General features: G+C 47.4%; 1 protein-coding gene across 4 annotated transcripts in view; it reads right to left on the bottom strand.

The window, feature by feature from the left end:
- The window catches only part of Snx29 (sorting nexin 29), a 397,982-nt gene that overhangs the window by 65,990 nt on the left and 310,639 nt on the right, over positions 1-21,353 (bottom strand). For all 4 annotated transcript variants that reach the window (XM_052197693.1, XM_052197692.1, XM_052197691.1 and 1 more), the window contains one exon: positions 19,546-19,627. In XM_052197693.1, the coding sequence (XP_052053653.1) occupies positions 19,546-19,627 (82 nt within the window). The remainder of the gene's footprint in view (positions 1-19,545; positions 19,628-21,353) is intronic.

Genomic DNA, 21,353 nt, shown 5'->3' with positions numbered 1-21,353 from the left:
AAAGTTTCAGTCTCCAAGGAAACAACAATCTAATAACCTACCACCCTCCTCTCCTCATAGGCCCCAGGGCTTAGGGAACTGGATGCTGTTCTTGGCCACACAGCCTGGACACCATAGCTTGGTTCTTGTCATTCCTCCAACTCCTGCCATTGGTCCCAGCCCTGCCATTTTCTCTGGACAGGACCATACTGTGTCCTCTGCTGACTGGTCCCAACCCAGCATTACAGGCAGGGCGTGGAGCACTTCCCCAGGGTATCCTGAAATCACTACCACTGCTCTCCAAGAGTGAGGCAGCCCTCACTTCATCTACATTAGCTCCTGCACAGCTCCTGGGGGGGGGGACTGATTAAGATAACAAGTGTGTGGCTAGGAAGACGGCTGCATCAGTAGTAAACCGCCCACTGCACGAGCATGAGGCCCTGAGGTGTGCTCTGCAGCACTCTCCCACGCAAAAGCGGGTGTGGCGGTGCATGGCCATCTAGCACTGAGCGGGGAGAGACCTATGGATCCCCAGGGCTCACTAACCAAACAATGTAGCCAAACAAATGAGCTCTGGGTTCAGGAAGAAACCCCGTCTCTAAATACAAAGTGGAGATTGAGAGAAAGATACACACATGCTCACATATAGAAATATGCTTGTCTGCACACACACACACACACACACACACACACACACAAACATACACAAAACGTGATGAACAACAGTATAGCTAGCTACAATAAGTACAGAACACAGATAACAATATAGGTAAGTGAGTTCCAGATCACAGTTTGGTCATTTCTTCAAGCCTCCATAAATTTTGTGGCTGATCCCCATTCTACAGAAACAAACTATGGCTCAGAAATGTTAACTTATCAGAGAGCAAATCTTGGGACAAATTTGAGACGTGAACTCAGAAATGATTGATTCCAAATAGGTGTCTGATTCCAGGTCCACTGCTGCTCAGTTCCTAAGCTCCTGACAGCAAAGTACACGCCCGTTGATGAGCGTTCCAGAGCCGGGAACCACAGTCACTACTATTGTAATCAGTAGCACTTTGCTTTCTTGAGACAGATCTCACCCGGTAGCTGGTCGGCTTGGAACTGCTGTGCAGCCCCCACTGGCTGTGAACTTAGAAACTTCCTGCCTCAGTCTCTTGAGTGCTGGGATAGGTGAGTGTCCCACCTCAGACTCACAGAGATAATGACCCTGGAGAATCAGTAGCATTGCTCCTATTGTGCGCATAAAGCAAACAGATACACAGAATATGTAAAGGTGTTTGCTGCCAAGGCTGGGGACCCACACAGTGGAAGGAGGGAAGCAGCTCCCACTCCTCTGACCTCCACATGCATACACAGTACACACTGCACACATGGGATAAACGTGTGCAGTCATTTTAAGTGTCAATAAATAAACAGCCCACTGTGACAGAGTTGAGGGTGGGGGGTTGTGTCTTTCTTCTCCAGAACTCTGACTTTCTAAAATATCACACAGCAGCCCGGTCCCCCAGCTAGAAATCTATCTATAGGAAGAAAGGAGGAAAAACCCAGAATAGGCATGAAAGTTGTTCTGGCTCCCAGAAACGTCCCTGACAGTAAGGCTGCAGAATAGAGTGCACAGGGTGGGGCTGTGCTCCATCACCCGCTGTGCCACACACACACTGGGAGTGGTGGCCTGGACATGAGGTGCAGTGTGGTGAGGCAATTTCTATGTGAAGAAGAGGGTGCACATTTTCACAGATGAGGGATCATCTCAGGAGGAAAATGAAGAGAGACCTGCAGGCGCTCACTGCAACTCTCTCTTTGTAAGGAACTAAGTTCTTCCAACTTCCCAGTTTCTGTATGACAACCACACACTAATTTTGACAGTTTTAACTTTTGACTTTCTTTTCTTCTTTTTGAAAAATTGTCTGCTGCCAACAAGGGCTGCACCCTACCAGACTTCCACGCTGGGAACGGGCACTGCTGGGGGCTGATTAAGGCTAGCTAACCCAAGACTTTCAAATGTCCAAATTGTCTCTGCTGATTTTATTGAAGCGACTAATTTCATTTTCTATTAAACTTATTTGTAGCTCCAAACCTTGTTTTGATTATGTGTCTGGTGTAGGGCAAGGCTGCGAATGTGGACAAATCACATTCCCATGATGGTGCAGGGGGGGGGGGGGGGTCAGACTTGTGTGAGAAAGGGAAAGAAACCTGAATATTCAACAGGGCATATTAAACCCAAACTCCTTCCCCACTCCCATTCACAGCCCCTTCCACATGCAAACTTGTGTCTTCACTGGGCAGGGAGCTGCTGCAGGGCTACACTGTGGCTAACTGCTGGACGAGCACTGGACCCACACTGGCACAGGCCTGGGATTCTTGAGCCACTGCTATGGGAATTAACTAGCTTCTTCCAGACAAGAGGGCATTTTTAGGAGGACACATGTGGCTGTGTGTCAGAGAGTCACTTGATGCTGTGTCAGTGAGCCCTTAGGACTTCCTCCCTTTTCTTCACTGTGGTTGGTTCTGTCTTTCGTGACCGTGGGCATAGATTGGTCCTTGCATTTCCCTTCATTATGGAGTGCGAGTGGAACCAAAGCTTTGCCAAGATCACCATGATCAACTGACAGAGATTCACATTGATCTTGCAGCAAAGGCAGTCTCACCTTTCATTAAATAATGAAAACTGATTGAATTAGTTAACTGATTTGGGGACAAAGCCCATGTGGGTCTTACTTTGTACTTCAGATTGGTCTAGAACTCATGGCAATCCTCCTGTGTCAGTGTCAGCCTTAGTACTGGAAATACAGATCAGAGCTGCCATTCTGAGCTGCTTAGTATCTTGTTTCCTTTATTATTTTTTTTGTTTAAAAAAAGTAATTAGTTTGAGGATAAAGTAAGAAAATAAAGTTGAGTATCCTCAAACTAGTTACTTTAAAAACAAAAAACAAAATATACAGGGGCTAGAGAGTTGGCTCAGCGGTTAAGAGCTCTGACTGCTCTTCTAGAGATCCTGAATTCAATTCCCAGCATCCACATGGTGGCTCACAACCATTTGTAATGGGATCTGATGCCCTCTTCTGGTGTGTCTGAAGACAGCTACAGTGTACTTATATACATAAAATAAATAAATATTTAAAAACAAAACAAAAACAAAATCAAGAAAATACAACAGATAGGAACCAAAATACTTCCTCTGATTGGTGAAATATTTTGGTTCCTATCTGTTGTAAACTTAAATATCATATTACTTTTTTAAAAGCCTGTTTAGCTTCTAACATTTAAAGGGAAGTAGTTTTAACATTCAAATCCAGGCTGTTATTAAAATGAGAAATCCCTCTGTGTGACTCAGGCAGACTGAAGTCTTATGTGCTGGCAGTTGGTCACCCTGAGAAGCGATTCTCCTTCATCTGAGCTACGCACATAGCTACATTTTTCCATTTGATTTCCTATGCTACTACAAGCATTTTTTTTTTAACTTTTGAAAAACTTGGAGTAGACTACAAATTCTCCAACTGACTTTTTTTTTCTATTTTGGCATGTGTAATAAATAACTTTGTAAGCTAGTCTGCGAGATCTACAACTATATTTAATGGCTATATAATATCTACCCATCTACAGTGTGCATTGCTTGCTGAGGTAGATTATATTATATTAGGTTCCTTTGGTGGCTCGGATTCCTTCCAGGAGCGCCCTGCTCTAGGAAGATCGGGCCTGCCGGCTTGTTATCATTGTCTAATGAGTTCTGTGGAGGGATGCTACTTTGTCACTTCTGAGCAGAGGCCTCCAATGCCTAATCATGGCTTGCTAACTTCTTTTCTCCCTTCACCATGACAACAGGATGCGCTAGCTGAGGACCTCCCCTTAGCTCTAAAATGATGGCAGAGAGACCTTGTGACCCTTGGGGGTAGAGCCCAAGGTGGAAATAGACATGTATTAAAACCATGGTAAGCTTGGAGGGTCTGAGGGTCCCTGATGCTATGGCCCATCAGAAGTGGCCATAGCCACTGATTACTGGGGTGTTAAAGTGAGAAACAATTCAAACATTGCAATGGGTCTCTAGCCGGTGCCAAGGGTTGGTCCTGTGGTCTTGGTGCCTTCCCTGAGCCTCATCAGCCCCACTGCACTCACTACCTGCTGAGAGAGCTTAGCAGCACCTCCAGCATCAGATAAAGGCTAGCTCCCCAGCTCTCTATCTGCAGAACTTATCTGCCTGAGAATTTTCTACATGACCCAAAACATTCAGGTACATAACATAGACTTACAGATTAAACATTTGCACGAAATATTTTAAAACCTATTTAAAAACATTTATTCTTTAATATACATAAAATCTTCCCATTTGTGAAAGATAAAATCAAACTTGCTAATGAGCCAGTTTGCTGTCTGCATTTACATAAGGCTTGGGATCCTCTCTGAATGTTCAATAGAGCAGGGCCTAGAACATCTTCAACACTCTTCAGAGTTGACCAATGTTTAGCTACTATGAATAAGAACACTGACAAGACCAGGCCAAATATACCATACAGAATGGCAGAAGCAGGACAAGAGTCATTTCGATAAGTATTAGAAAATCCTAATTTCAACCTAAAATTCATGAGAGTTCTTCATGAAGCTCACATCAGCAACCCAAACAGCAACCTTTGAAATTAAACATTCTAACACAATACAATTCAAAGATCTAATTTAAACTGAGGACTCTGGGAGGGAGTTAACAAGTCTTTCTGGATGAAGCCTTTATGTATCTATGAGTGCAAAACGCCTTCTGTGTGCCTTGAAAGCACTGTTCTTCATAACATATAACAGTCTTGGGTCTCAGCAGAGTTAGTGGTGACATACACAGTACAGACGTGCATGCTGTGTTCAAGGCTGAGGCACATGAACCTGTGTATGTGACAGGCAATGCTGCCAGAAACACACTGGACACATTGCATGTGGGGCTCTGAATTAATTTTTGGTCATTGTGCTATTCACAAGTACTTTCCTGCTGCCAAATTTCTCATAGTTTCAGGCCCCTGCATACGGGTCACGACCCACAGAGTGAGCACCTGGGTTTGGGTGGATGCGAGTACCTGGGTGGGGTTTGGTCTTCTTTGGTCGTATCTCTGACTTTCAGCACTGTCCAGGAGACTCATCCATATTACTGCCCCTAAATACAGATCTTCAATCTGTATTAGGTTCTCCACTTAATACATTTTCTCCACTAAATACATATTTAGGGGTTCTCCCCTAAATACAGATCTTCAATCTGTATTAGGTTCTCCACTAAATACATTTTCTCCACTAAATACATATTTAGGGGTTCTCCCCCTAAATACAGATCTTCAATCTGTATTAGGTTCTCTACCTGGTACTCCACTGGATGACAGACAACTCACACATCTATCTTTCTGTATGCATGCTAGTCACAGTTGATATCCTGCCTTATTTCATGTCTTGATAGCTTTTCCTTCACTAAATATAACTCTTTAGTAACAAGAACTTAGTATACCTTTCTCCTCGCTGCAGAGTTTCAGACAGAAAAAGAAAAGACATTGAATCATGGCCCAAAGGTGGGACCTCCTACCAAGCACAAAGTTTCCTGAGTAAGATAAACCATGTCCAGCTCCTTCTTGCTGTGATCTACATGTGCCTTCGACTCTAATTCAGCCTCTAGGTCCTTAAAAAAATTCCTGACTTACAATGCCAACTAAGATGTTTAGATGCCATCAGTCATAATGTGCAGACACCAGGGTCTCTAGGCCCATCAGAGAAGGCTGCTTAGTAAGTCTTGGTGCCGGGGGTCCCAGCTTCCACATCATCACTGTGATAGAACCACATTCAAGAGATAAAACCTTTCTGTTCAATTAAATGATCACTTTCAATTTCTTTGTAAAATATACACTTGGAGGGAATAAGAGAAACAGTTAAACAAAAACCAAAGTCATGTGCAAAACAGAGAAGGCAAAGTGAGCCTGGGAGGTCTCGCAGGCTGGTGCTAGCAGAGCAGCCGCACTCTATCCTCGGGGTCTGAAGGAAACATAGGATCAGACATGCCCTGGATCCTGGATCCTGGATCCTGGCTGCTGAGAAATGCACTGTAGTCCTTTCAAAAGAGAATCTTTCCCATCATGCATCTAGCCTGTGATTGGGCATATGCAACCCAAGTCTCACCCATGCATCTGTGCATGCCTGCTTATCCATTCATTTAATATTTAGTGATATGAACTGATCAAGGCCCTAGGGGAAAAAGCAATGCTTACAGAGTCAATAAACAGTATTCAACACATAAGCAAATTCGATGTGTCAGAAAGGGCAAGTGCTATAAAGATTAAGCAAGTGCACCTGGCGGGAAGCAAGGGAAGGAGATGGTAGGCAATGTCTCAAACCTGGGAGTGTCTAGGGGATGAGAAGAGAGTGGAGGGGAGAGGGAAGAGTAAGATCCCAAAGGAATCTGCAAACTAAATGGATTGTTGGCCCCAGGTCTGCCTGACCCAGACAAATAGCTGGGTTGGATACGGAATTTTCTCTCAACAATGGAGCTTCCCAAATTTTTCATGATAGAATTTTTTTTAACAGAGTCTGGGCATGTTGTCTTCACCTCCTGAAGCTGTGAGTGATGTTTTCTGGTCAGAGCCGGAGAGACGATCCGAGTGCATGGACATGGTCACTCCTCAAGCCCAACAACCCAAGCTAGGTCAGTAGGATCCAAGGAAGTAAAAGACATAGTCTACACAGTTGTCCTCTGGCCTCTACAGCTGTGTTCCAACACACACACACACACACACACACACACACACACACGTACGCGCGCGCGCGCGCACGCGCGCACACACACATACACATACACAGACAGACAGACAGACAGACAGACACACACACACACACACACACACCATGCACACATAAGAAACAATAAAAACAAACAAAGAAGGGACTTTCTTGTCAGTGTTCTCAGAGTTTAAATAAAGAAAGAACAGAGGTGACTTTTTTGGCACATGGGAAGCATTTAGAAAATACTACAGCTGTAGCTACTGCCATTATCACCATCACCACCACCACCACCACCATCACCACCATCACCACCATCACCACCACCACCACCACCATCACCACCATCACCACCATCACCACCATCACCACCACCATCACCATCACCACCACCACCACCATCACCACCATCACCACCACCACCATCACCACCACCATCACCACCATCACCACCACCACCACCACCACCACCATCACCACCATCACCACTACCATCACCACCACCACCACCACCACCACCACCATCACCACCATCACCACCACCACCACCACCACCATCACCACCACCACCACCATAACCACCACCACCACCACCACCACCACCACCATCACCACCACCACCACCACCACTACCATCACCACCATCACCACCACCATCACCACCACCACCATCATCATCATCACCACCATCATCATCATCACCACCATCACCACCACCACCACCATCACTTACCATCACCACCATCACCACCACCATCATCATCATCATCATCACCACCATCATCATCATCACCACCATCACCACCACCATCATCAGAGTCCCTCTCCTTTATTTGGGAGCTCTGTTGAGGGTTTTTGTCTTTTCCTGAGGATGGTAGCATTAAGTACAGGCCCCCAAGGCCTGGAGTCTGCACATAGGCCCTGTAACCCTGCCCCCCACCCCATAATTGTGACTGATAAGTAAAGATGCCAACAGCCAATGACTAGGCAGAAGAGACACAGGTGGGGTTTAGGTTTCCCAGGCCTGGGACCATAGGGAGGAAGAACATGCAGGAGAGGAGGAGGAGGAGGAAGCCATGGGATAAGGGACGGGCGCTAGGAGCAGCCCAGATGGAACACAGGAAATAGTAGTAACTTGGGACTGTCGCTAGGAAGTAGAGTCTGACAGCACAGAGGGCTGCATACGTGAAAGGCCTGGTGCTTCCTTCATGAGTACATTAGTGCAAAAGTGAGCACAGAAGAGGTGGATTCGGTGACACGACTCAGTCACTGACACTTTCCTCCAGATGACTTCCTTTCGCTAAGCCTGTCTTCCTTTTGACTTCTTCTACCCAAGGTGTTTAATGCCCGCTTCTCCCTACACCTTTCCTGGGCTCCCTGCCCTGCTCCTGTTCCCTGTCAGCTGGGCCAGCAGCATTCCGACCCTAAAGCCGAGATTCCTTGTACCTGTCTACTTTACCATTCCGGGACTGTAAGTGTCACATTGTCCTTAGCATAGGTCACATTTTCCACAGCCTCGTCTCTCTGGCCCTAGAAAACAGTTTCCACAGGGCTGCTACGTCAGGCTGCCTCTCCTGGCTCCAGACAGTAGAGCAGTCTGACAGTCGCCACGGTTGGGGAGCCTGGCACAGAGCTTGGGACTCACAGCTCACCTCTTGGGAGGCAGCTGCCAGCACAAGGAGATAACCTCTCAAGGTTAGGCTTGAAAAGCTTTTCTGTATCTAGGAGAGGGCGGGTGAGGCAGAGATGCAAAGCTAGGAGCAACAGCTCCACCTCCTCTGCCTCATTAAGAAAGCAAGACTTTCCAAGCCCAGCTCCAGACAACAAAACCTAAAAGTGCCCAGCCCTCCTGGTCTGATGTGGTGGCTCAGAGATTAACACAGTGTGAAGGCCTCCTGAGGCTGGCACCGTTCCAGGTTCAAAGGCTGACCACAGGGAAGCTCTCCTGAGCCAGAAGGCATCTATTCACCACCACATGTCTGTTTCTTCAAACCCAGAAATAAAATAATCATTACCCCAGTGCCGCATGCCCCCAGGAAGCATTCACCACATAAACACAAACTGGAGGAGCTGACATCTGAGCAGCCTGCGGCTGCCTCGAGACAGCACCACACTGCCTCCTGCAACTTTAGGATCTGCTGAGCAGCAAGGGCTCCAGCAGTGAGCAGCTGCGGACCAGGGGTCATCCGGTCCAGAGCAGCAGGATCTGGCTCCATGAGCCCTTATAGCTAGCTAGGCAGGAGACAGGCAGTTACTTGAATCCTAATGCGAATTTTATCTGACCTGGGGCCAGGGCAGCCCAGGTTCTGAATTCCTGACTGGAGAGGAAAGTGTGCCTGTGTTTACACGCTCATGTGCATTCGTAGGTGCACATGTGCACATGGAGGACAGAGGATAAACAAGTCAGCTGGTGTTCCATCCCCCCTCCCACACAGAATCTCTCACAGGCACAGAACTCATCAAGCAGGCGAGGCTAGTTGCCCAACAATTCCCAGGGACCTACCTGTCTCCAGCTCCCCAGCACCTGAATCACAATGCACATTACACACCAGCCTTTTTAGATGGGTTCTCAGGGTAGAACTCGGGCCCTCAACACATCCCTTCTCAACATTCTCGCCACCAGCTGAGCTCCTGGAAAACTTTTATCATAAGCGTAGACTATCACACCATGATGCGTCTACACAAACAAACCTGTGGGTGCAGAGGAGCTCAGACAGCAACTACATGAGTTATGAATGCCGTGGAGGAAAATGCCTGCAACAGCTCTTCTAACTGGGTCCTCTCCATGCATGCAGAAAGCTCGGCAGGTTCTGTTCTTGACCTTTCTACCCACCCTAAGAGGACAATACCGTGAGTCCCACATTTTGGACATTCACTGCTGTGTCCCCAGGACCCAGTATATGCCTAAAAAACAGAAGGTCTTTCTCTAACTTTTACATTCTGACAGTCATAAAAACTCCTGCTTGGGGGCTGGAGAGACAGCTCAGCGGTTAAGAGTACTGACTGCTTTCCCAGAGGTCCTGAGTTCAATTCCCAGCACCCACATGGTGGCTCACAACCATCTGTAATGGGGTCTGATGCACTCTTCTGCTGTGTCTGAAGACAGGTTACAGTGTACTCACATAAATAAAAAATCAATCTTAAAAAAAAAAAAAAACAAACTCCTACTTGGCCGAAACTCTCATGCCCAACTATGTAAGGTGTGGAGTCCGGCGCCTTTGAGAGACCCCCCCCAACTCAATGTTTTCCGACCTCTAAACAACTAGCCCAGCACAGAGTAACTTGTTTTTCTGTTTTCAGCTTGAGAAAGATAGCCCACCCTGTTCTAATTCCAATGCTTAACTATACAATGCCCCAAGGACATTTGCTCCAGATAATCTCTAACCTTCTTTACTTCCTCATTCTGTACGTCCCCATTCCGTGCATGTTTGGTCCTCCACCCCTTGCCTTGTGAATTGTGTCCTCCAACCCTTGTCTTGTGATTTTTCCCCTTTAAATACCCATGACTTCAGTTGCACAGGGTCCTCAGTCCTCTACCCCTGCGTGTTACAGAGCTGTGGAACCCAGAATTCTGGAATAAAGAAATCCTCATGCTATTGCATCGAGACCGTTTCTCGCGAGTTATTTGGGTGTCGCCTTCCTAGGCGTGGGGTGCTGGGGCACCCTCGGTTTTTGGGGTCTTACACCTTCAGTGTGCAAAGATGATGGTGGGAAAGCCTGCTGATAGCAGCTGATTTGTGGGCCTCCCCTTTTGCTGGGCTCCATGGAAACAAAACCACTCTGCTATCACTAGACAGGAAAATACCCAGGACAAGGAAGCCCTTCCAGTCAGGGCAGGCCCTATTACAAGCATGCAACAAGGTCTGAAGAACCAGTGGAAAGAGTGGGCACCTGAGCGGATAGATGGGACCTTGGGGGATGAAGAATTTGATAAAAAGATCAGCTCTGATGGGGGCAGTGCATCAGACATACAAGGATAGGAGACGTGTAATCTAGGGTACGATGTGGATAGAGACCCAGGCTCTTGTTACAACACTTCATCCATCCACCAGTCTAGCAAATGTGCAACAACCCAGCCTGTACTGGGCACTAGGGTCAACGGGAAACAGCTGGCACACAGCGGAACCTCAATGTCGACCATCTAGGTGAGCCTCCCTGGAGGAAGCAGGCCTAGGCCCACATGATTACATACATACTCAGTGCCTGAAAAAAACCATGGGAAAGCCAGACCAGAAACCTAAACCTAGTGGCTGTGCCCTGCAGCCAGGTTACCTCAGCATAGGCTGAGAGGCTGTGGACGCCATTCAACTGCTCTTAGCTGAGTGGAAACGTCTTCAGTCTCTAGTCTCCATTCTGCCACCTATGGCGAGCCCAGAAAGAGCTCCTCCTCCCATGGACTTGTGGGTATAGGAGACACATACCCGGAAAGTACCATGCCCACATTGAGTGAGGCCAGTCATGGACCAGAGGGGCCTTGGCCATGGTACAGCTGAGGGGAGGGGTGTTGGCCTACACCTGCACATCAAGATTTACTGCAGTCTGGCTGTCCAGTGGCACAGCTAAGAGTCCTCAGCAGCTCCACAGAAAACAGGAGCCTTGATGACACTGAGTTTGTTAAACTTACCACACTGCCTAGACCTTCTCCACTAGGCTGCCTGTGAGTATCATTTGAAAGAGTTTCCTGTTCCCACAGCCAACCCTTGTCCCAAACTCCAGCTCCCAAGAGAAGCCTCCACCAAGGAGGACAATGGATTAACGGGTACCCACACTGCTTCTGCAGCCCCCACCCTCAGACTGCAGGTGCAGGGACTCTGATGATGCTCCTTGGGGTGGGTGCTATTCTGCAGCCACAGACGATGAGCAGCATCAGCCCCGGCCTCTCGCTCTCCCAAACGCCCGCCTAATGAGGAAGACATCAGACAAGCTTATGCAGGCTTTTTAAAATACTGCTCATGGGCGCAGGGGCGACTTCTGAGCTGACTGTAAGGAGGCCCCAAGTCTCAGGAACAGAAATGATAGCAAGCAGAGAGGAGTCCCTGAAACTTAGAGGACAGAAGCTATGTAGGTGTCACACCGCACACTCCAAGACCACAACCAAAAGGAACAACTCCTCCCCTTCCCACTCTCCAGCAAAACAAGTTTCTATGAACGATGAGATTCCAGAAACTGAAAGCATCTGCTGTGTGCTGTAGCCTGAGACTCCTTTGCTCTCCTCACTAGGTCAGTTCAGGGAACCTTGGCACGTTTATAGCAGTCATCCAAACATGACACTGAAAGGTACTTCTGCCTTAAAGTGAAGGTGTCACCAGCTAAACAAACACTGGTTAAAATCTGTACAAGGACAAGTATAGTCATTAAAAAATACACAGGTGATTTTTAACAGGAACAAATAAGTAATCACACAAGAAAACATCTTCCCAGCACACGGCAATGCACGCATGTAAAATGACTCTCACAAGCAGGCAGTGTGTGCAGTGTTCATGCGCTGTTCAGGCTGCAGGAGAAACAAGAGCCCAGAAGCTCTTCCTACATGCTCCCGCTGCCAGGAGGTCTGCAGGAAAGCCTAAAGCAGGAGAGGGGGACACCAAGAAGCCAGCGGGCCGCTCGCCTCTGTCCAGGTTACTGAGGAGTTGGTCGTTCTCTCTCTGTGCCAAGGACTGGGGCGGGTGGAGCAGAAAGGAAGGAGGGAAGGAGGTGCTGTGAGGGTGGATAATGGAGGAAGAGACAGCAAGCTGGGGTCCCGCCCCACTCCTCCTGGGACTACAGGACGTCATTCTAACATACGCCACAGTGTTGTATCTGGGTCTGAGACTAGCGTGTGCTGGACACAACCACAGGCTACATTCCCATAACTGAGTTAGCTTTTAGGGAAGTCACCTTAAGGAGGCTTCATTTCAGCTGGGAGTGAAACACCACCCCAGTGACACACCACCACAGTGACACACCACCACAGTGACACGTCACCCCCGCAGATGGAAAGTGACTCCTGGGCTATGTGCTTGAACATTTAGGGAACCCAGGAGACAGCAGCTCTGCCTGCCACCCTGCAGCCGGGATCCTTTTAGGTCTGGAGAAGGGCACCAGCCTTGTACAAGAGTTGGTATCTGAATACTCAGCAGTACTATCTGGGGAGGGTGTGGGCCCTCTGGAGGCAGGAGGCAGGAACCTCTGTAGGTAGGAGTGAGACTGGGAAGGTTACAGCCTGGCACACCTTCTTGTCCAGCCCTATGTTTCCTGTGTGACTAGCTACCGCCAGCTCCCTCCACCAAGCACTAAGAGGTTCCAGCTACCTCGACTGCCATGCCTCCCTTCTAGGATGGACTATACAATCTGAACCAGAACTCAGAAAACCTTAGTGAATACAGCTCTGCTTTCCACCCCGTCCTCATTCCTCGGGTGCCCTAGTGCCCCTCTGTGAAGTCCCTGCATTGAAGCCTCTTTCCCCTCAGCAGACACTGCTGCTGCAAAGCTGTCATTACCTCTCACCCTGGGATCTCTCAGTGACGGCCATGTCCCTGCTGCCCACTCCCGCTTCCATATCCCCAACAGTGGCTGGATATGCTTTTGATTCTCCTGAAGACATTCCCCTAATATCTATTATTTAATAATTACACAGTTGTACCTTGCCCAAGTCCAAGCCCAAGCCCAACTTCCCAACCCAAGCCACATATGTAGCAAATGATCCCCGAAGCGCACTCAACCGAGAGCACAGAGGAACAAACAGTGCAGGCAGTGGTGTCCACAACAAGCCCTGTGCCAGCTCCATGCCCTGGCTGCCAGGTCACTAGCCTGACATCTGTGTGCACAGCTCTATAGGAAAAAAGGCTGTGGGGTGCAGAGGCAGCCGGGGCAGCAGAGGACTCTGGGAGCCTGGCGCTTCCACCTCCCACTCCACACTACCGGGGACCCAATCTTATGTGACATATTGCATTTCACTTCCTTAAGACAGAGTTAAGTCTGAAAGTCTGAAACCTCCCCATGTGTGTCTGCTTCTAACTGTAGCTGCTTACAGGTGTCCTTAGGATTTCCAAAATGACTAAATCTTCTTAAACATGATGGCCAAGGAAGTCCTCCTTATTCATTTCTCCTGACCCTGGGGCTCAGTGAGTCCACACTCCAGTCACTGCTGTGCTGAGACTGTGAAAATATTCCGTCACCAGTACCAGCTGCTATGCCAGCAAGGACAGTGAGTAGTCCAGGAATTGGAGCGTGGTCAGAGACTCTGGGGAACTGTGCTCACGAGACTGCATAACCAAAACCTTTCCATGGCACCTGCCCATGAGGAAGGTATGTGGGTAGAGCGCGCCACAGGCGGATGATGAGGCCAGCAAGGTCAGATCTAGATCCTGGCCCAGTGGACGTTCCTCAACCCATGATTCCCCACACCCCACCTGACACACGGGCCTCAGGTTGGAGCATGCGTGAGATGACAGTGAACTCAAGGTATCACACCGTCCTACCTCCCATAAAGCCTCCTGGGATCCTCTAAACCTCCCCCCAGACACCGCCCCTCATCTGCAGCTGCCCACATGTGGGTCCTGTTTGTCTAGCCCACCCTGCAGACCCGAGGCCCCTCAGGGATAAGGGGCCTCGCTTCTTGCAGGTCATATACAAGGCTTGACACTGGGTGCCAATCAAAGTTTTTCAATATCAGAACATGCTCAAATTCATGAGGTTACATGAAACTGTAAAGGGTCATGTCCACAGACATTACATGTGCTCAGCCTTTACATATTGTCACTGCCATTGTCTCTCCTTCTGCAGACGAGGGCTACCTCCTGCGGCCCACTGACATGTAGGGTCATGAGGGGAAAGTTCAAGTCTTGTCAAGTCTGGCTCACTGCCAGCTCTTGCGCATCTTAAGCAACACATGGCATATAGTAGGCCCTTGGTCATTAGTTTAGGGACAAGTAAATTATACAAAGAAAGGATAATAATCCCTATTTGTAAAGATAAAACCAGGAGAGAATCACAGTGACACCTGAAGCCAAGAGAGACTCTCCAGGAGGTGTGGGTGCTCTAAGAGCGGCTGGGGCAATCCCCAGACACTTAGTGCTGTGGGAGGGAATGTTCCAGAAAAGGAAACTGCACAGCGATTTCTCATGGCCTGTAGCCATGAAAAGTTAGCCAGTACTACCTAGAGAAATCACATACGCTCACATGTCGCCATACACTCACAGCAGATGCAACAGGTGGGACCAGGTCCGAGGGGGAGGAAGTAGCCTCAGCCATGGGACTGAGTGGTGCTTCTCCCCCAGTGGGCAATGCCGTGTTCTCAGGCTGCTGAGGCTGAGGGTCCTTGCAGCCTGTCCTTCTGCACTGCAGTCCTCATCCCCAGGTACAGCTCTGCTGTCTTTCTTACTTAGCAGATGTTCTCTCTCTCTGCAGAGCCACACAAAGATGGAGCCTGAGATAAAAGATAACTTGAGGCATACAAGCACACCATCTTAGGAAAGCAGATGAAAGAGGAGCCTAGAAACCCAAGGCCTGGAATATAAAAATATCACCCCTCCAAGCCACCTAGGCCCCACTTAGCCTACTGAGTGCCTGTGATCTATTATTGATAGGGGAAAAATACAATTTCCCAGCATCTTCCACACACACATGCTCAGCTGGATAAACATTTAACTACTCTGGCTACACATATTTCGTTGGCAGGACTGGGACAGTAGTGGGGATCTCAAACACTGAGTGAGTCTTTCTAGGGTACCACCTCTCCTCTTGGTCATGACAATACCTGTGGCCTCTAGGAAAGACAGCTATTCTAGAAGAAAGGGGCTTGGCTGAAACAAAGCAACATTGGACAAAGAAAACCTAAGTGGGTCACGCTTCTGGTGAGTAGATACAAAGGCTGAAATTAATCTCACAGAGACAACAGATGCCAGGTGCACTTAGAGGAAAGGTACTTTTAAAGGGAGGGACTCAGGGGCCTGGAACATATGTGCTAATATGCATCATTTGAGTAGCTGTATCATTTGCCGAAGGAAGAGGGGGATGGTGGGTTGTTTTAAGCTCCAAGATTATTCTCCAAACATTCTCAGTTGGCCAACTTGTTTGGAAGATGGGTTATCTGGAGAATCAAATTAAACATTTGCAGAGGCATAAGCTAGAAATTTATTGATCGATAGCAAACTTAATTACACTGTGTGAAAGTGACATGAAATCAAACCACATACACAACCATATCCTAAAAATGAGAGGGAGGGAGGACAAGAAACCACAGTACACCGAGGTGGCTTCTTGTGGATTTGTTCCAACTCATTGCTGTGTCAGCATTTCGTTTCAGGCTACAGCCTGTTGGCAGCCAGACATCAGTGGGCTCCAAAGTGTAAGAAATCCTCAGGATAAAAAGCGTTAAACTGGGAACACACCGGAAGCCAGTGTTATTCCCATCCTGAAAATTGCCACAGTGCCACTTCTCCCTTCCAGTGCCCTGCAGGAGCCTTTTGCCACTCTCCTTAGGACTGGCCAGCCCTGCTAGAACTCTCTCCAGCATTAGCAGGAGTGCATGGGCTGAGAGTGAGTGTGTGATATAGGTAAACTGTCCTCAAGTCTCTGGCATTGGAGAATCTCTGAGCCATCCCACCAAGCAGGCTTCGGACACCTGACATTTCATCAACAAAATGTCCTGAGGGAGTAAGTCTGAAGTCCTGCTATGACAGGAGTGGTGACTGGGGGACAGCTGACACAACTTCTGAGACAATGGCTTCTGACTGGCAGGCTTTCTGCCTAGCAGGCTGAAAGAGAGTACATGAGTATGTATGTGTGCATGTGTGCGCAGTGCATACTGCAGAGAGTACATGAGTGTGTGTGCATGCATGTATGCACAGTGCACACTGCAAAGGTCCAGGTGTCTGCCCATCACCTCAGGGATGCAGGTGACTGTGTTTACAGGAAATCGGAGCCAGGCTAGGACCCCTCCTTTGGAATAAGGGGAGCTGTCCCAGCTGTTTTTCTAGGCATTTCTAAAGAGCTAGATTCTACCCACAGTCGGTGTTGTGATTTGAATGCAAACAATATCCTGTAGGCACACACAGAACTCCTGCTCCAGAATGTTTGTTGTTTGGGAAAACTGTGGAGTCTTAGGAGGGAGAGCCTTGGTGGCGGAAGTGGGTCCCTGAGGGTGGACCTTGAAGCTTTAAAGCAGGGCAACACTCCGCTGCAATCTGCGTGCAGACACACTACGACCAGCCACCCCGTGCTACAGCCACCTTATCTTCCCTGCCTTGATAGACTATGTCTCTCTGAAACTGTAAACCAAAAGAAATACTTTCTCCCTAAATTGCTTTTTTTTTTGAAGGGTATTTGATCACAGCACCAGGAAAGTAGCTAAAATAGTAAAACCGGATCTCTAAAAATCTGGCAGGGCGGCAGTTTCCTCAACAAAATCATGTTGTAAAGCACACTTCCCTGTCTGTCCTCTCACTGTGAGACAGGGATAAGAGTGTCTTACCTCACCTAGTTGCTATGAGCACTGAAGGAGCCAGTGCCTACAGCATGCAAATCAGCGTGGGGCAGGGGACCTGCGGCTGGTAATTACTATTCATATTACTACCAGCCCACCTGGCATCACCCTGGACCTGACGCTCTTTTCATTACTGTGGATTTAGTATTATTCTTTTAGCTGACTCATTTCCTAGTTACTTAAACTATATTTTTAAAGAAATTATACCTCGTCGTGGTACATGGGAAAACAGAATTGTGTCATAACTGAGGGGCAAATGTACAAATATACACAGTGAAACGACTGACACCTGCTGTTGGGTGAAGTTTCAATCATGAGCCTCCTGTGTTACGTAATTTGGAGACAGGAAGGTTCAAAGCTGTCCTCCAGAGACTAGACAGGCATCTCTTACCTGCAGCTCACAGGCCACGAGTTCCAAAGCAGTGATGACAGTGGCCAACACACGTTGTAGATAACAATATCGTACTGTAATGTCGGAGAGTCAGGTCCCACACTGGACAACAACAGCTCTTAACCCTGGGGTCTTGCAAAAGCACTACTTGGGAGAGACTCTCCCCAAAGCTCTGCCATCTGAACTCCAGGGGCACATGACACCCTGCTGTTCCCCTCCCTAGGAGGCACAGTTCTCAACTGCATGGCCCCTTGGAAACTTCCGCCCTGACAGAAATATCTTCCCTGCCATGCAACAACATGGCCGCCACAGGTACAGCTAGTAAACGCCACACCTGTACGACCAAGGAGCAGGTGAGCTCAGTTTATTTGGCTTTAAATAATTTCAATCTAAACAGCTGTGTGTGGCGTGTGGCTGTGGTGGGGGACGGATCAGTTCTCCTGAGAAAGCTGCACAGGACTCCTCACAGGCATGGGACCATGTGCATTTATACCCTCAGCTGCCTGAAAAAGATTCCCTTGAAAACTGCCACATCAGGTGGTAGTGGCACACGCCTGTAATCCCAGCACTGTGAAGGCAGAGGCAGGTGGATTTCTGAGTTCGAGGCCAGCCTGGTCTACAGAGTGAGTTCCAGGACAGCCAGGGCTACACAGAGAAACCCTGCCTCAAAAAAAAAAAAAAAAAAAAAAAAAAAAAAAAAAAAAAAGAAAAAAGAAAGGAAAGGAAAGAAAAAAGAAAAGCAAAGCAAGCTGCCATAAGATGTAACAGAAGATGGTCTGTTCCAGCCTTCCTCTCTGGTAAAGCCCCACGTGGAGGTTTCTTTTTTAGCTTCTGGTGAGGAATTAGCATCTTTTCTTGTTGTTAGCAATGGAATTACTCAAAATAACAAATTTCATTTCCATTTCACAATGGCTGGCAGCCCTCGGGAAGCGTAAATCACTGGGAAGACCATGTTGGTCCTCAGAATAAATACAGTTTCCACTTTTTTTTTCTTTTTACACCTTTGAATTTACATTTTATTCAACCCTGGCATATTTTTCTCTTTTTAAAAATCATTCTTTTCTATATGTTTCTCAATAAATTATCTTGAATCTAAATAATATGGATTTTAAAAAAATCTTATAAGCAATGCCTAGTGGTACCATTATTTAAATAAGTCACTTATATCCATTATCAGTGCCCTGGAAAACACTACACAAAGCTTCCTAAACTGTTGGTAAGCACCAACCAGAAGCACTGTAAGACAAAGGCCAACACCCATGGTATACACAGAACTAAAAACACAAACATAAAAATTCCCCCAAATCTGGCCAAATGCACCGGCCCTGCAGAGCTGAAACCTGAAGCAGTCATGTGAACGGAGCTTAGACACTGAGAAGCACTGAGTGGAGACATCTGCACTCTTTGCTTATCAAGCATCTAGAGCCCTTTCTTTGCAATGGCCAACCTAACTGGGCATGGTAGCACAACCTGTAATCCACACACTTGAAAGTTCGGCCTAGGCTATATACCAATATCCTTAAAACAACAACAAACGAGTAGTTTTGCTTCATTTGGGGCATCATGTCCTATCTTCCCACTCTCAGACATGTGGTTGAGTGAGATCAATGCCAACCCATGCAGTGGCAATGGGTACAAGGAGCCAGACTAAGCCAGCCATGAAAATCAAATCCTTCACCTAGCCCCAAGACTCAGCCACAGACCGGAGGCCCAAGGTGGACTACGACGTGGCCCAGGTTTTGGCTGAAGCCATGCTGAAGGCCGAGTGTATGGGGCTGCTGGGAAACAGCCATCAAGTCACAGACACCGATCAATAGCACCACTAGCACTAGGCAAGACGCCATGCAAAACCTCCCTGCCGACCAAAGGCCAGACACCATCTCACAGGGCAGCTCCTGCAGTCACACAAATGTACCAACATGCAGAGCACCATGGCTTCACAGCCATGATGCCTACACAAAACCCAGGCACTTACCTGATACACGTGGAATGCGTTGGCTGCTTTGCCTCGGAGAAACACAGAAGGGATCCAGACATTGATCAGTGCCCGATTTGATCTGACGGGAATAAAGAGATGACAGGGACTATTTTTATTTACAAAAAACAAACAAACAAAAAAAAAAAACCCAAAAAACAAAAATCAGGTCAAGGGACTATTTTCTCCAGTAAAAGACATTTCAAACAAGATACTTATAAAAAATAAACATGTATTATCTAAGATTCAAGATAATTTCTAGAGAAACATAGAAAAGAATGATCAAAAGAAGAGAAAATATACCAGGAAGGATATATCCATATATGCATATACATATATATGTATGTGTGTGTGTGTATATATATATATATATATATATATATATATATATATATATATATATATATGAATATGAGGGCTATATATATATAAAGAATATGTATATATAAACATAAATATGCAGTGTATTCTCAAGAATAAAATGGTTCATCTTCCGTTCTTACCAGCTAAGTGACCTTGACCTAGGACGCAGCTGAAACTTAGTTACATCTGATAAAGGAGCAGTAACAGGGAGCCTGGGAAGCCATATGCAGTGACACCCAGTTCCTGAAGCACCCCATGGACCCACCTGCCTCCAAACTACCTGGTTTCTGACCTTGATCTCCATTTCTAAACAGTAGCTCACAAAAGCAATACCTGTGGTTTTGAAGGTGACTTGGGATTGGGAGAGAGACAATGGAAAATAATAAATTAGGAAAGCTCAGATGCCAGGTACCCTCTTTAGACTTCTCCAAAACACCGTATATGATGCATTCATACTTTAATTCAGTGTTCAACTTGACACAGTTGAGGAACTGTGTCCATCGGTTTGGCCTGGGAGCATGTCTAAGAGGCATGTTCTTAATTGCTAAGTGAAGCAAGAGAACCAGTATGCTTTAGACATCTTCCCTGGGTAGACAGGTCTGGGAGGGAGGGAGGGAGGGAGGGAGGGAGGGAGGGGACCGAGCTAGTGAGCATTGCTCCTCTGTGGTCTCTGCTTCAAGCTGCTGCCTTGAGTTCCCTGGATGATGGACAATAACACGTAGGCCAGTAAGCCCCTCCTCCACAGGTTGCTTTTGGTCATGGTGTTTATCATAGCAACAGAGAAGGTCACCAGGACAAGCAGTCTATGACAAGCAAGATGTAAGCTGAACTACATGGAGGCACGGGTCAGTGGGAGAGTGCTTGCCCAACATGAGTCGGTGCCTGGGCTCCATTTGCAGCACTGTCAGAGCAGGAAACTTCAAGTTTAAAACCACTTCCTGCGGACATGATCTGCACAGCTCCACGTTTTATGTACACTAATTCACTCAATGCCCATGAGAACTATTTAAGATGCATTTGAGGGCATTTGGGTCATTTAACAGCTCTGCCTTATGGTACGACTTAGAGTACATAATGCCCAACCTGCCACAGCTCCATTAACCTGAAAGCAGGGCCTATGGCTCTCCAGGGAGAGGAACCTTCCCTGAGCACCCTGCTCAGAACTTGTCAGCTTCTTGGGCTTGCAGCATAATCCAGGGGTTTGTGGAAGATTCCACGACCTTCATGTTCTTACAGTCTTCAGAGTGAAAAGCATTCTATCTTCACACACACACACACACACACACACACACACACACACACAAACTAAGCCTCAGGTAAGCAGCCCTGGCACTTGTATACTCTGGGCCAAGTGATGATCTCCTTCCGGGGGACAAGCACCCCACCTTGAATGATCATGTGATCAGGATTCAAAGTACAATCAACAATTCTGAGCCATCACATTG

Source organism: Apodemus sylvaticus, chromosome 10 (genome assembly GCF_947179515.1).
Source record: "Apodemus sylvaticus chromosome 10, mApoSyl1.1, whole genome shotgun sequence".
In the NCBI taxonomy this organism is placed as follows: domain Eukaryota; kingdom Metazoa; phylum Chordata; class Mammalia; order Rodentia; family Muridae; genus Apodemus; species Apodemus sylvaticus.
This window is presented reverse-complemented; position numbering and strand designations above follow the sequence as displayed.